The sequence below is a fragment of the Pleurodeles waltl genome, chromosome 3_1 (genome assembly GCF_031143425.1).
Source record: "Pleurodeles waltl isolate 20211129_DDA chromosome 3_1, aPleWal1.hap1.20221129, whole genome shotgun sequence".
NCBI lineage: Eukaryota > Metazoa > Chordata > Amphibia > Caudata > Salamandridae > Pleurodeles > Pleurodeles waltl.
Genome location: NC_090440.1, coordinates 1,652,621,778 through 1,652,636,538, shown reverse-complemented (window position 1 = coordinate 1,652,636,538; position 14,761 = coordinate 1,652,621,778). Strand labels below are relative to the sequence as shown.

At 42.1% G+C, this 14,761-nt stretch overlaps 1 protein-coding gene across 3 annotated transcripts in view; it reads left to right on the top strand.

Annotated features, from left to right (window-relative positions):
- Positions 1–1,609: 1,609 nt before the first annotated feature.
- SP3 (Sp3 transcription factor) overlaps positions 1,610–14,761 on the top strand; it is a 118,105-nt gene continuing 104,953 nt past the window's right edge. The window contains exons 1-3 of one of the 3 annotated variants that reach the window (XM_069225363.1): positions 1,632–1,819; positions 1,903–2,009; positions 2,202–2,303. In XM_069225363.1, coding sequence (XP_069081464.1) covers positions 1,813–1,819; positions 1,903–2,009; positions 2,202–2,303 — 216 coding nt within the window. In that variant the 5' untranslated portion in view covers positions 1,632–1,812. Of the gene's footprint in view, positions 1,820–1,902; positions 2,019–2,201; positions 2,304–14,761 lie in introns of all 3 variants that reach the window. The other 2 variants (XM_069225365.1, XM_069225364.1) reach the window with 2 other exon arrangements.

Here is a 14,761-nt window from a genome sequence, read left to right as displayed (position 1 = left end):
AATTTGAAACATTCCTTTGTAAACAGAATTCAGGAAGGAATTTAATGAACCATCAGATGCGCGCACTCGTGCATCCTGATGACTGGCAAAGTGTCAGGGTATCAACAAATTGAACGCTGAGGCGCATGTCTTCATTTGATGAGAAACTTCCAATACAAGTGTCCCTATCTTGAAAGGGCTGTGGTCACCCACCAAAGAACTCTGCAGAAAATAAACCCTCAAGACAACAGAGGAATGCAGAACAATGCCGGCAAGGAGAATACAACGTCCATCCTTCTTGAAGGCATTGCGATGGCTCATGGAAAATGGTTGAGTCAATCAACCATATATGGCAGTGGTTCTTACCCTTTTCACTTCTGTGGACCCTCACTTAATCATTACTGCAACCTGGGAACCCCACCTAAATCATTACTGGTATTTGGGGACACCCTATGAGTCATTACAGGAAGCTGTGGACCAAAATATTAATTATTTTTGATGATTTTAACTGCCAGAAAAATACCCTACAAATTACAGAAATTTTCCAGGCAATAGCGGACCGAGCAGGCTTCGCGGACCACAGGTTAAGAACCACTGCTTTATGTAGTAACCAAAGATTTACAAGTTTGAAAGTTACAACTACTCCGGTGAAATACCTGAATTATTGATTTTATGTATGTAGGTTGAAAACGATCACCTATGGACCACCTTTAGACTCAAGAAACGTACAAACAAAAATCCTTCAGGCTTTGCCAAGTTTAAGAAAAAGTACGGACCATGCACAAAAAGCATAAATCTAGGAACTGGCGAATTAAAAAACCACTAATCGCGAAAACTGATAAATTCCCCATCCTGAACTAGAGTCCACGGTAACTACAAATGTCTTGGGTGTAAAGCACAGCATACTGAATGGTCACTGAGTAAATAAAACTACTATGCAACATGAACACCCGAAATGTAAAAGTGGGCTACGTGTAACGTATCTCTTAGCCATAACTACAGCACAGATGTTTAGCTAACTCTGGGTACTATTTGCTGTCATTTTCCGCTGCACCAGACTGCACAGTACACTTCATTATAACGTGGAAAGATAAGCGGACCTTTCCAAAACTAACTGCGCGAGCCGGTGAGAAGATAAATTCAACGCGTTCCTCTAAAGGCTTCCTATAAGGCCCCCAAGGAGAAGAGTGACACATAAGTATACTTAATCCCTACGAGAAAACGCAAAAAAATAAAGAAAAGATCGTTTTCTGAGGCTGTGGCAACGCTGCGTGTCACTGCTCTCCGGGGAGCCCCACTCCCGCGTAGCTGTCAAAATCCGCGGTGACATCTCTAGTATTAGTTTTTTTTTTGTTTTGTTAAGAGAGTGCCTTGGCCTACTTCGTACTGGTAGAAAACCCACAGAAGGTGGTGCCATTCGGTGCTAGTGGAAACGTTGCCGTCTTGGCCCCTAACGTACTCCAGAAAAGATCGCGGACGCTCATTGTCCCCAGACTCTGCCAGACAGCCACGGGTGCCAAGCGGAAGTCCCAGCATCCCTGACCCCGGAACCGACAAGTCGTTTGCCCAATCAGCGCTCAGCTCCCGTCGAGCCGAGCCAATACCGGCAGAGAAGAGGGGCGGAACTTCCGTCTCGTGACGTTTGCTTTCCCCCCTCGCTTGGCTGCAAGCCCCACCTTTTGTGTTTTCCCGCACCGTCAATCAAAAAAATAAGGGGAAAAAACCCGCCCGGGTCTGCTGGACCCGCAGCCCGTGCTCCGCACCGTGGCCCGGTGCTGAGCCCCTCCCGCGGCAGCCATGACCCGGCGCTGAGCCCGCCTCACCGCGCGCGGTATGACCGGTACGTAGTGCACATTCCGGGCCCGCGGGGGAGGGGGCGGCGCGGCCTGTGCGGCCGGCTCTCATCTCTCGTGTCTCCCGCAGCTCCAGAGAAGCCCGTGAAGCGCGAGGAAATGGCGGCACTTGAGGTGGAGAGCGGCGGCGGAGGCGGCGGCTCCGAGTACCTGCAGCACGGCGGTGGCGGCGCGCAGGTGAGAGAGGTACAGGCCCTGCGCCTTTCCCTGGCCCCCTCGTGCACCCCGGCCCCGCATGCCTTGTGATATGTGCAGGGGTCACCGGTTTGTACATTTTGATGTTGTGTGAGAGACAAGCTGTACTTCCTGTGTGAGCTCCGCACTAACGGCCACCCACTTTCTCTTTTTGAACCCGCCCACTGTGGGTAGGACACTCAGCCGTCACCGCTCGCTCTGCTGGCAGCTACCTGCAGCAAGATCGGGTCGCCATCGTCAGAGGAGGAGGCTGCGGCTGCTGCCGCGGACCGCGCGGTAAGTCTCAAGCACAGCGACAGCAGATAACTCGGGCCCCGCCTCCGCTGGGAGCGTTGACTCCCTCCCCCCGGGCGGCCTCCCCTTCATGCCCTCCGCCCCCCGGCGGCCTCCCCTCTCATGCCCTTCCCATCCACCACTTAAGCCTGCTGAACCCACGAGCCTCATTTCTTTTAAACCACTCCCCTATTAGCTGTCACATTTTCAGACCATCATCCATCGACTCCTTGTCTCTCCAGCAGCGTCTTCTCAGTCCACACCAACCCGTCATCCTTTATTCACCTCTACATTTCACCCGATCACTTTCTTCAAGACAGCCTACAACCACCCTTTCCTCGACAAGAGCCCTTCATTAAACTTCTACCATTTAAACTTTTCATTAGTCATAGTTTGTTAAAATGCTTACTCATTAACCATCACCCTTCAAACTCTCCTAGCAGCCGCCATATCCATTCAAAGAAGTCCAGTAAATCCCTTCCTTTGCCCGTTCCCCCTTTCACATTAGTCTTTCTACAACAAGCGCCCATTAGCCAACTATATCCAATAATTCATATTCTTGTCAAACCTCCCACTATGACTTCCTCTCAGAAAATGTTCACATTATCATTCAGCAGCCCCCTCTTTCTCTTCTTTTCTGTATTATCATTTAGGTACCATCCAACGATACCACTTTTCTTTCTCCCACTGCTAGGTTTTGGGTCCTTGTTCTCTTCCGTTTGCAAGCTAATGACTAAAGACCCATCCTGAGTAGTCTTTCCAGTAATGGCATTAAGTCACGAGCCAACATACATAACCTTTTCATCAGCCTTTTCCATATTCAGAATGGCCGTCATAGTATTTAGTCTGTCACCTCCTGCTTAAATGTGCACTATGCCCTGATCATCCTTTGCGTCTTCTCCGTGTAAACTGCTTGTGCTATATCATCCTATTCTGTCACCCTAAGCCTCCTTCCTTTAACCGTCGTCAGCCACCTTCAACATTTGTGGCTTGCCCTTCAGCTGTCTGCTTCCCACTTCGTGTCTTCCTTCAACATCATTTCTCTTCACGAGTTTCCTTCTTGTCCACTTCTCCCATAACACGCTAAACTTCATGTTGCTCTCCTTATGTACCTGAGCTCTCCAGTTGACCAGTGGTGGTTGATGGAACCGTTTTGATTTCAACTTTGCATTCTGGTGCTGTATTCCTGCACGTGTGTTGTGATTCATACGAGTAAGAATGCCAGAAAGCAGAGTCAAAACCTGACCTACATGGGTTAGTCAGGCATCTCAGGGAGCAACCTAAGAGCATAGTACAGTAATTATTCCATTACCCATCTCACCCTTATGTCTGCCGTCATGCCACCTTCCTAAATCTGCTTAACTTCTCCATTTGCCCTTATCACCCACTATCTTCAGTATTAAGTGTTTCTCGTTCGCGTCCATTCCACCCAGTATGTCCATACGTTTTTTTTCTCTCATTGTACACAGATGCAGTCTCCCAGGCGGACCGTGATTATTCTATCCCTTATTATTCCTTCCTTTAGTCTGTCATTACTTAGAATCGACACCAATAAGCCACCTCCTTGCCCATTTACCTCATGGATGCATAATGATGCAGTCTCACCGTCCCTTAAAGCTGCACCTGTCAGCAATGAACGTTTTGAAATGGCCCGACTTTTTCTGGTCGCAGAAAGTGTCTAAAAAATGGTTATCTTTCAGACTGTCGATTAAGCACGGTGACGATCGAATGGCAAAAGGAGCTCTTGATATTAGAAAGACTCTCCCTAAAGCTTGTCAGAAGTAATTAGCTTTATTGTCAAGACGTGCAGTCCCGAAATCAGAGTAAGCAGCATACTTGCCTATGGTCATGGTTATCTTTTTCATGTAAAAGATTTGATTATCTTCATTTTAGAAATTTAGACCCTTTGTCACATGGATCTTTTACGTTAAGGTGCAGTGAGCATAATCCTTATTATGTTGTTTTATGGTCATTGGCATTTCATATGGTGTTTGTATGGTTAAGATACAAAAGTGCAGTCCACTCTCTTATCGCGCCTCCATTTTGTTTGTTGCCATTTTGAATTGAGCCCAAACTGGGGGTGCTCGCTAAAGATATTTAGATAGCTGCAAAGACTGCAGTGCATTCAGCACCTTTCACCTACCTTAGACGAGGTATAGTTCTCACAATCATGTTTAAGTTTGTTTTACACAATCCTTTTTGGATTGCATTTTACTTTCATCTGAGTAAATTGTCAACGATTAGTCCCATCAAATACCTTTTTGTTTATGGGCATTATTAGTTGTCATGCGTTGTCTTTGTAATTGGAGTACGCAATATTGCAAACTGCAATATTAATATGTTTTATTCAGCTATGCAATACGAAATGCAACCGAATTAATTTTTGTAAAATCCATTGGCTCGGTAGGCGCTGTGTTCCTAACGGAAAAGCCATAGAATTAAAGTTGTTAGGTGGAATTTGGATTGGCTAATGGAACTGAACACAGAAGATCACTGGCGTTATCCATCAAGGGAGAGATCCTGGATGCTGAAAACATTTCCTTGGACATTGGTCACTAATTTAGTGATGGGTGATTATGCCCTTTTTTGAAATGTAATGAAACGGTTGTTTTGCAAGCCGTTGATAGCTGCACGGTATTCTGAATTATAAGAAGATAAACAAACGTAGGTTTGGTATTTGGTTAATTTATTCCGAGTACGTTGCTACCCTTGCTATTGGAGCATGTTTTGTGTCCACTGTTGGTTAACTCTTGTATGAGCAAACTTTCAGAAACGAGTGTTGTGTAGGATTTATCACAGAGTAGGCATTCATGGGGTATTGGTGAGATATCAGTGACAGATCACAGTAACTGGACATGCTATCTTTGCCATAGAGCATTTTTGGCCCGGTTTCAAGTTGGATGCTCATGGATGCTAATCCGTGGTAGGTATAGTACTCGAAATTCAGCTTTTATTTCCTTGTATTCTCTCCACAGTTGACCAGATGTTGACAGTAGTGGCAGGTTGTGTGCGTTCACACTGGGTTTGTTTTGGTTACCTTTTTATGATTGTATAAAATAGAAAAAAGGTGTTAATATGAGGCTTACACAGCAAAGTGGCTATTGGAAAATTTTTTCCCAAGACGCGTAGCAACTTAACATATTCACAAAAACATGTACAGTGTGGAATATTATGTGGGAGAGATGAGGTAAGATAACCTCTCCACTTTGTCATCTCCCCCTTTCTCTAGTCGTGGGGAGACTTTCATCACAGTTTGAAGACCACTTTTTTTTTTAATGGGGTTTGGGTGTATAGCTTGGTATATTCATTCAACTGCAGTTACAAAGCTAGGCAATAATGCCCTCAAGTTCGTGTGAACCATTGCACAGTATGTTTGTTTCACTGCTTATTGAGTATTGGGGCTGCACATTTCACTAGAGAGGAGCTCCAGCTCTTGCCTTACTGAACGTGCGCTTATTCTTTATTCAAGTAAGATTGCTTCAGGTTCGTTTTTATTACAATGTCTTTTTGTGATATTGTTTATTGGAACATGTTTGCACATATAATTGGACGTAATAATAAATGGGTTGTAAGGAGGTAGCGAAATGTTTTTCTTAAATGGGAATAAAATCCCATGCAGAAAGCCTTATTTAATTTTGTCAATACATTATTTTTATTATTTTTTTTCCATCAGTTTGCTTTTGAGTATATTGGTTTCTCTCTCATATTTTTAATTTGTGTAGTGCCACCTTCTCCGGTTGTACCCAGTTACCACATCAACATTTGTAGTTCAAGCTACTGTGCACTTCTATGTTTTTATGTATTCTAGAATGAAAGGTTATGTTGCGTGAGGGTTTTCCAAAGCCCTGGTCCGTATGCTTTGATGGACCATTCTTTGTGTTTATGGGATTTTAGTTTGTGGCTGATGGATTGGTAGTATTGCTTGATTTGGTATTCTGGTAGGTGCTCATTGTGCGATCAAATGCAGAAGTAACTTACCACCAGTTACAGGCTGCCTTTTGCATAATGCAGAAGACTTGATTTGATTATGTCTCCATCAGAGTGCTTTTTGAGGTGGATTTCGTGGCATACTGTTCCTTTATGTCGGGACATGATGTTGCCTTCATCTTTTTGACTTGTGTCCTGTCGGTCATTTTTTTAATCTTTTTTATTTTTTATTTTTTTAGGTCGAGCCTAGACCACATGCATGTGCTCTGTCTGCAAGACCCTTTTGGGTTGAGTATAGGACTTTGCTCACGCTTGCTGCTGCCTGCCACTCACTATAGGTGGAAGACAGTGTTGCTCTTGTTTAGCTGCTTCCTAGCTGGTTTGGCAGCAGATAGGTCACAGTACAGTTTAATTACGCCTGGAATGTTTTTCTGTTTGGACGGACTATTTTTTTTGTTGTTTTTTTTTTTTTGTTTCCGGTCTCTTGTTTTTCAGTAAGCTCGCGGTTCGTTTTCCGTGTTTTCCCTTCCCTTGGTCCTTACTTTATATAATCAGTAAATACAAGTAGCTGTGTCCTGTGTGTGTTGTAATTTTTTTTTTTTTGTGGCCGTATATAGCATTAAATCGACCCAGGGATGAATCCTCAGCAGCGTCTCTCCCCACACAACGAGAAAGCCAGTACTACAGTATTCACTCCACTCGGGTAAACCCACCCCACAAGGCTTTACAAGCATTCCTTTTACAACACATTGGTGGCCATAACTCTGCCAGTGGTGGTCCTATGGCAACGGTACCACCACCAAAACATTCAGAAAGATGTGCTCTTTCTGTCCAGGCCATCATGTGGGTCACGCTAGGTTAGTTGGGGCTCAAAAATCATAACCTCTTCCACCATTCAGTGCATATTTAAACTTCTCTCTTATAGCATTGTTTTTACAGCTGAGAGAAGCTTGTGGTATAGGGGCCTTGTTTGTAAGCACTCGTGTTCAAGCAGGGGGAGTATTTTCTGCGCTTTCCTTTCACTTGGTCCGTACTTTTAATAATCCGTACATAGAAGTAGTTGTGTTGTGCATTTATTTAGTGGCTTATAATAGCCTAAAATTGACCAAGGAATGAATTCTCAACATCGGCTCTCCCTACACAGCGGGAGAGCCAGTACTACAATATTCACTGCTCTCGGGGGAAACTCATCTCATAATGCTTTGCAGGCTTTCCTTTTACAGCACATTTTTGGCCTAGGGCAGTGGGACCACCACCAAAACATTCAGAACAATGTGATCTTTCTGTCCAGGCCACCTTGTGGGTCACACTAGGTTAGAGGGAGCCCAAAAATCATAACCTCTTCCACATTCAATGCATATTTAAATTCTCTTGTTGCCGGAACCTTTGTTTTTACAGCTGAGTGGAGTTTGTGTTAAAGGGTCTTCTTTGCAATAATATTCTGACAGCCTTGCTCGGCCTGCAAATGTGCAATGCACTATGCTCTCGAAGGGCTGAATGTTAATTTTCCCAAGGCAGTATTAACTCTGCAGGCTCCACAGTGATATTTAGCCACGACTAGTGATATTGCACTTTCTGCTAATGGACAAACAGTTTATTGCTGATAAAGGTTTAATATATGCACAAACACAGTTTTTCTGATAAAGGTTTAATATACAGCATGGCTAAATATTTCAGCCATTTCACTGTGGACCTGGTACTTCTCCACCCGTTTCCAGATGTGGGGGGCATTCTGAGCTTCTGACATTATAATAAGTTCTGACAGTTTTCTGTGACACTGAACTCTGAGTTCTTTTGGCTCCACTGGGACATCTAGCCATGACCAATGGTACTTCACCTTCTGCTGTTGACTCTGCAGGGACATCTAGCCGCAGCCAGTAGCACTTCACCTTCTGCTGTTGACTGTACAGGGACATATAGTCACCACCAGTGGTACTGCACCTTCTGCTATTGACTCTACAGGGATATCTAGTAACGACCTGCGGCACTGCACCCTTGTGCCACAGGCTCCACAGTTAAATTATATTTAAAAGGCCTGCTAGGCCTGAAAAGGTGTAATACACTGCCCTCATGGGGTTGATTATATGGTGACATTGCTGTGTTCTTTGTCCTTTTTTCATGTGATCTAGCACTCTAGGAGCTGACTATATGGTTACATGACCATGTTTCTTCTGAATGCTATTTTTAATGTGGTGCTCTGCAGGGCAGTTCGGACCATTACAGTCTAATGCCAAGTGTATGAAGGAATGCACAGTTTATGTCTAATAAAGGTTTAATGTGCTGCATGGCTAAATACTTATAAGGTCCCAAATGCAAGGTTGTCATTATCATTTACAGCGCCATCAGCTCTAACGCTTGCTAATGCGAGACCTATTGCATTTCAATTGCTTGTTTATTTTTGTTTGTAGGAGTGGGCTGTATGTGCAGCAGTTGTTGAAGTTCCAAGTGACCAGGGATTTGGGGATGTAGTTAATTGATCTGTAAAGGATTTGTGGGGAAGTGGCAAGGGTGAGATTTTCATATGCTCAGTTGGGTGACAGTTCAATCTTAAGACTATTCTGCTCTGTTTGGAATGTTTTGCAGGTTTTCTGGAAGAATCTAGAAATGCAGATGTGGTTATTTATGCTTATGCATGGTATTATTTGTTTGAAACTCAAGTTACAATTTAGCAGCCTCCACTTCATGTTCTACCAATCGGTTTTCAGATGTGGCTGAAATTAGTAAATACACATTTTCCTGTTTCTGTAAGATTAATGTCTATTTTTTTTTTCTTTACATTTTTTGAGTTTAAAGACTACGATTCCCCACTGCCCTGTAGCGCTTTCCCAGATGCTGGGCCATCCAAGAGTTTGATAGCCTGGATATTAAAATAGCCTACTTTGAACTCTTACTTTGATGCCATATTTCAAAACACTAAATATAAGCAAGGTTACTTTAAAAGCATAACAGGAAAAATACAAACTTTAGCACCTCTAAAACGTAAACCTTTTTAATAATGCATTCCCTATATTCTCTTATTGAGCAAAAGATAACCATGACAGAAAACACTTTTTTTTTTTTTTTTTTTTTAAGTAGTCGAGCATTTATTTACATGATTGAAAGGAGCTCCTCAAAGTGGACTTAGTCTTGTGCTGTCAAAAGTGCCATTTTGAAAGGTGCCTGATGAAACCATTTACTTACATATTGGTTTTAGTGCAATCTTGGAGGTCCTCTTTTTCATTTGTTTCCCTTTTTTTTTTCTTTATTATGCCTGAGCACGGATACTTTCATTTTAACTTCTTTCTTTGAGTACATCTTTCCTTGCGTTTTTTTTTTTTTCCAACTTCCTGGTATGAGTCTGATTAGTTGTTGAAGCAAAGTCACAATACACTTTATCTTGCGCTTATTGCTACACATTCATAAATAAACCATAGCTTGTTCGAAAGTTGTACTTTTTTTTTCAAAACGATTATTGGTTTTGTCTTGTCCATTATATTGTGTTGGACAGCTCATGGAGTAGGTCATTTGCTGTTGCAAAAAGTGATAGTTGGAAATACTTCAGTTGATCTGAATCATTGGTAATTGTGCTGGACATGTTCCATACCATCATTTTTTAGCTTGTCTACCTCTTAACAAGTGGACATTGTGATGCAAATTAAAATTGTAATTGCCTCATTATGAGCAGTGCAGTAGTACTGATAGGCCATGTTCTCCCTGCTAACTGGGAACCGTAGCAATCAAAATCACATTGAACTACAGTTGTGACTGGGAGGCATCCATTTTGCACCCCCTTTTGTAAAGTGAAGGGGTTTGCTGTAAAAATTTTGTTGTAGGAGTTGATGCACCAAGGCTTAATATCACCATAGACTTGTAAAACTATTAGTACAGGTTTGTTTAGCAGAGTCTAAATATTAGAAATGACCACTTTGTAATCAAATGCTTATTCTCTGTCCAGCTGTAGCTACATACCAGACAAGGTATTTTTACTCAACACTTACTTCAGGTCCATCAATCATTGTATCTTTTTAACAGTGATATTGTTGGGATACTTATGCATTTCCTTTTCAGCTACAGCTGAAATGTAGTGTCCAAATTTTAGTCAAACGTTTGTAGTTTGTTTTGAAAACCCATAGTAGTCCCAGTTGGTATTCATATCTGTTCTATTCTTTGTGATTAGTAAGGTCTGACATCTTCATCTGGGACGGACAATCATTTTACCAAAAGTATTAGTTTAATGTTCTGAAACCCTATGTTTCAAAAACTCCAAATCATATCCATCCGGTTAATTGGGAGCTGTAGTGTAGGGGATTTTACTGGTGGTAGGCTGTAGAGTATCAGTAGGTTTGCAACATCCATGAGAGGAAAGACAGATTAAAGAGCCTGAGGTGGATGGTAGCAGTTCATTTGTTTGAAGTACCAGTGGGACCTTTTTGTAAAGGCATTTGTGCTCAAGGTGGCTGCAGGGGTGTGGAATTCCTATAGCCCCAACACCCAGAAAATATTGCTTGTGGTCAAGGACAACAATTGTTCATATATTATCTTGTCCTTGGGACAGCTAGGCCCAACCCCCTGTAGCACAAACCCTTAGGCTGCTAGTTTGCAGGAAAGGGAACTGGCTGCATTTGAGGTAAAATTTGTTTCCATGTGTTAATGCTGTTCGAACCTTATTTATGGTTCACGAATGCAAAGCCTTTATTATTAGGGTGAGCGCTCTAAATAAATGTTGTAAACTCACACTGCGCTACTGACAATGGTTCCACAAAAAAAAAAAATTGTGTACACAAGTTTGAAATGTTTAACAATATGAGGCCATGTATAATGCTGCCAGAATGCTCTGATTCGGTGCAAGTGTTTGTAAAAGCTTGTAAGCAAGATTGACTATGCTTTACTTTCAAAATAAAATGCTCAGAAACAATGCATGTAGGGAAAAAAAAAGTTTTTCTAAATTACTATGAAATTTTAGGTACTATTTATTTGAGACATAATTTAGTAAAATGTGTAGGTGCATGCTAGTATTGAAAAAAAAAAATGTTCATAATAGAAAATCAGTGTAACCAGTTCCAACAAGATTATGAGAAACATTAAAATAAGCAAGCACTGTCAAAGCCAACCTATCCGACAACGGCGGCCAGTGTTTTGGTTTTGTCAATGCATTTCTTATTTTGACATTGCTTTTGTAAAACTTTGTTGTGAGAGCTGCCAGGCCCTCACCATTCTGACAGACATTGGCAAAAAAAAAAACAATTGTTGGTCTCAAAATGCACACATTGCCACAGTAGTTCCTGGCATCGAAAACACTACTTTGTGTGCCCGTATGCTCCTTGTGGAAGAGCAGAATGCTATCACTTACAGGAAGGCCAGCCGATAGATGAATAGAGAGAGAAATGGAATTTTGATAAAAATAAAAGGTCTTGGGTAATGCCAAACCTAATTAGGAGGCCAATTCTGAAAGAAAGTCACAAACATTCATCTATGGTGTATGTCTTTGTACTAGTGCAGTATTATGGCTTTCATGAATTCACAAGACTTTACAAAAGTAGACCATGAATTTGTACTCCTAGAAAATATTTGTGAATTGTACTTCAGCACTAGTAAATATGCATGTGTAGAGGTGCTAATGCGAGAATCTTTTAAGCATTTATAAGTTCATTTTCCCTCCAACCACTTTTTTCCCAAACCTGGAAGTATATCCACTTCTACCCATGTAAGGAGTAAACCTTTCTCAGTACAGGAAAAGATTAGTGAAGACCTGGTGAAAATCCTTAAAACATGAAAGTTAGCAGGCAGCTATGGAACTATTGCTTACTGCTTACTCCAGCCACAGTATGTTAATCTGCGGAAAGGTGGCAAAATAAGGAAATCGCTAGTATTCAAGCCCTACTATAGTATTAGCCCTTTAATTTACCAACCAAGTGTATTCTTGGAGTACTATCTCTGACTCACGTCAGTTAAACCAGTTGCAATAAATGTGCAGTTGTACAAACACCAGACCTGCTGGCTTTGCCAGTGGTTGTTAATACGTGTTAGTTCTATTTGATTTATGCCCTTTTATTTTGTTATTTGCCTTCGAACTTGTAATTCTGTATGGTGTGTCAGACTTCAGGGCTGTTCTCACATAAATTGATTTCTAATTTTAATGAACAGCGATAGTGCAGAATAGAAACTGTTGTATAACATACTATAAAAGATGAGAAAGATGTTGCCTGGGGCTGACCTTTGGAAATTTTATAAAAGAGATGCTTGAAAAATATGATTAATCTTCTCTTTTACAGAATGTAATAGGTGCCCTGCTTCTATGAAAAGCATTCTCTGTGACTCACAACTATGCGTTCTTTTTGCTTACCCGCTGTAGACATAGTCTGTACTTAAGTCTGTGGGTGTCTTGAGACCAGTCACAATGTGAGGGTGTCATCTGGTGGGTGCAATCAGTTGCTAAGTCATGTTGCCAAGGACTTGGCTAATGCAGGTACTTACTACAAATTCATTTAAAAATCCTCCTGAAAAATTGGAGGAACTGTCAAAGGTTGAAAATGTATCTCCTCTGCATGGGTCTGTTATGTTTAACTTCACCATCCTGTCTTATGACATGATGGACGTGTGAGAAGATGGATGCTTGTCATCCTTCTGCAGTGAAAGATATAGCCCAAAAACCTCTTGTGGTTAGGGACCTTCTAGCAGATAGGTCCTTTAGCCTCTCAATGTGCTAATGACAATCTTCACTTGAGTAACTACTAGGGGTAGTCAAAGCACCCCATAATACAGTTCTCCAGATCCTTCCAAAAGGAAAAGCACCCCAACACGCTTTTGGGCTTGCCTTGGTGTGCCTCCCTTGTAACTTCTTTCATTCTGTGAACTCTGATTATAGAATCAGCTAGTTGATGCATTGCTAACTTGACTGGTCCCAACAAAAACTTGAGGCCCGAAACCTTTTAGTTCGATGCTTGTCTTTTCAAGGGAAGTAACTGTAAAAAAAAAAAAAAAAAAAAAGAAATATAAATAGATATAGACATATATCTATATCTATATCTAGCTCATCGATGAGTCGCCAAAGGGCACCCAGTAGGAATGAGTGATTTTCTCTTTATGAACATAAAATATTTCCCCAAATGGCATGTTTAGCCCAGTCAGATAAAATCTTAAGGGAAGTCACTCTACCCAATCCCCTTGCCCCTTCAGCCATATCCAAGATTTTTGTTAGAAGCCCTTTGATGTCCAGATGCTCATGCTGATACACTAGTCAATACCCGCCGAGCCCTTTCGTCAGATCCTCGATTAACGTTTTCAGAAATATGTTGATCTTTATGACAGTTTTGGATGTAAGGTACATCTTTGCATCAAGTGAAGGATACTCTGCCCTGAGGTGTATTTGGATTCCTTATCCAGAGGCCTAAACAATGTATTACTACCAATGAGTGAACTCATCTGGGATCCCTCCATCATAGTGCTAAGGGCAGGTCTCCCCAGAGAGGATAACTGCCCCTGATTATAAACCTGTCAGTACTTCCACTGGGGCAAGTGTATAGAGCACACAGTGCATGAGCCTTTGAGGACTGCCTCTAAATCTGTCTAAAGTGTTGTCGTCCCTCCAAGTTGGTGGTTCCTGTTGCCAAGCTTCCTGTAACAGGCGGTGTCAGCCCAATGTTTTTAGGAACTCATTGACAGCCATCTCTGCAATGGAGATAATGGCCTCTGTCTGACAAGGGTCCCCCAACAGGTGTGAAGAACTTTCTCCACCTTGGTGTATGCATCAACTCACAACATATTTTCTACCGTGGCTGCATGCTAAATATCGCAACCTAGTGAGGCAGAGCCCAGTATACTGTTCTGAGACTGGGAATGCAACCCGGGGCTCAACAAGATATTATCCTCCCTGTATTCCTTGGAGACCCCACCCAGGCAAGGCTTTGTCAAAGGAAGAATCTTAATTCTCCAAGCAGCCTGCAGTGTGGGTGGTAGCAGGAACCCAAACATGAAGAAACAATGGGGAAAGAGAAATATCTGAAGACTCAGGACACCAAAGTGAGGATTTTCTGGTGTGTACTACTGTACCTGGGAATGAAGGTTTTGGAGTTGAAAGCTGAGGTCCACGATGTAATCACACAGTGGAAAGAAACTGCAGTTAGTAGGCAGAGCCACATGTCAGGTCGCTTTTTACAGTTTCAGAATGGACACCAACTAAATAACTCACAACCCTGTCCTGCCACTGAATGAGAGCTAGACCACATTTAACACCCCCACTGCTCCCTCAGTGTAGAGATTGTGATTCCACAAATGTTCAGAAATCTGTGGAAGTAATGAGACAAGTAATACGGAAAACACAGCAATAGTAGAATTCCGCCATGGCAGTCTGATCCTCGTGCCCCTATCCTAAAAAAAACATTCACTTACTCCTGTTTCGTTTTTCCTATTTCTTTCCATCTTTAATCTTTTCATTTTCTCTTCCTGCTCCCTGCACCTTTCATTGAAGGTCGCAGTGCAAACAGAACACAGATTACTGGAAAAACGTTCCCCATAACTAATTACCCTAGTGTCTGACTTAAATGTTCTGATGAAAT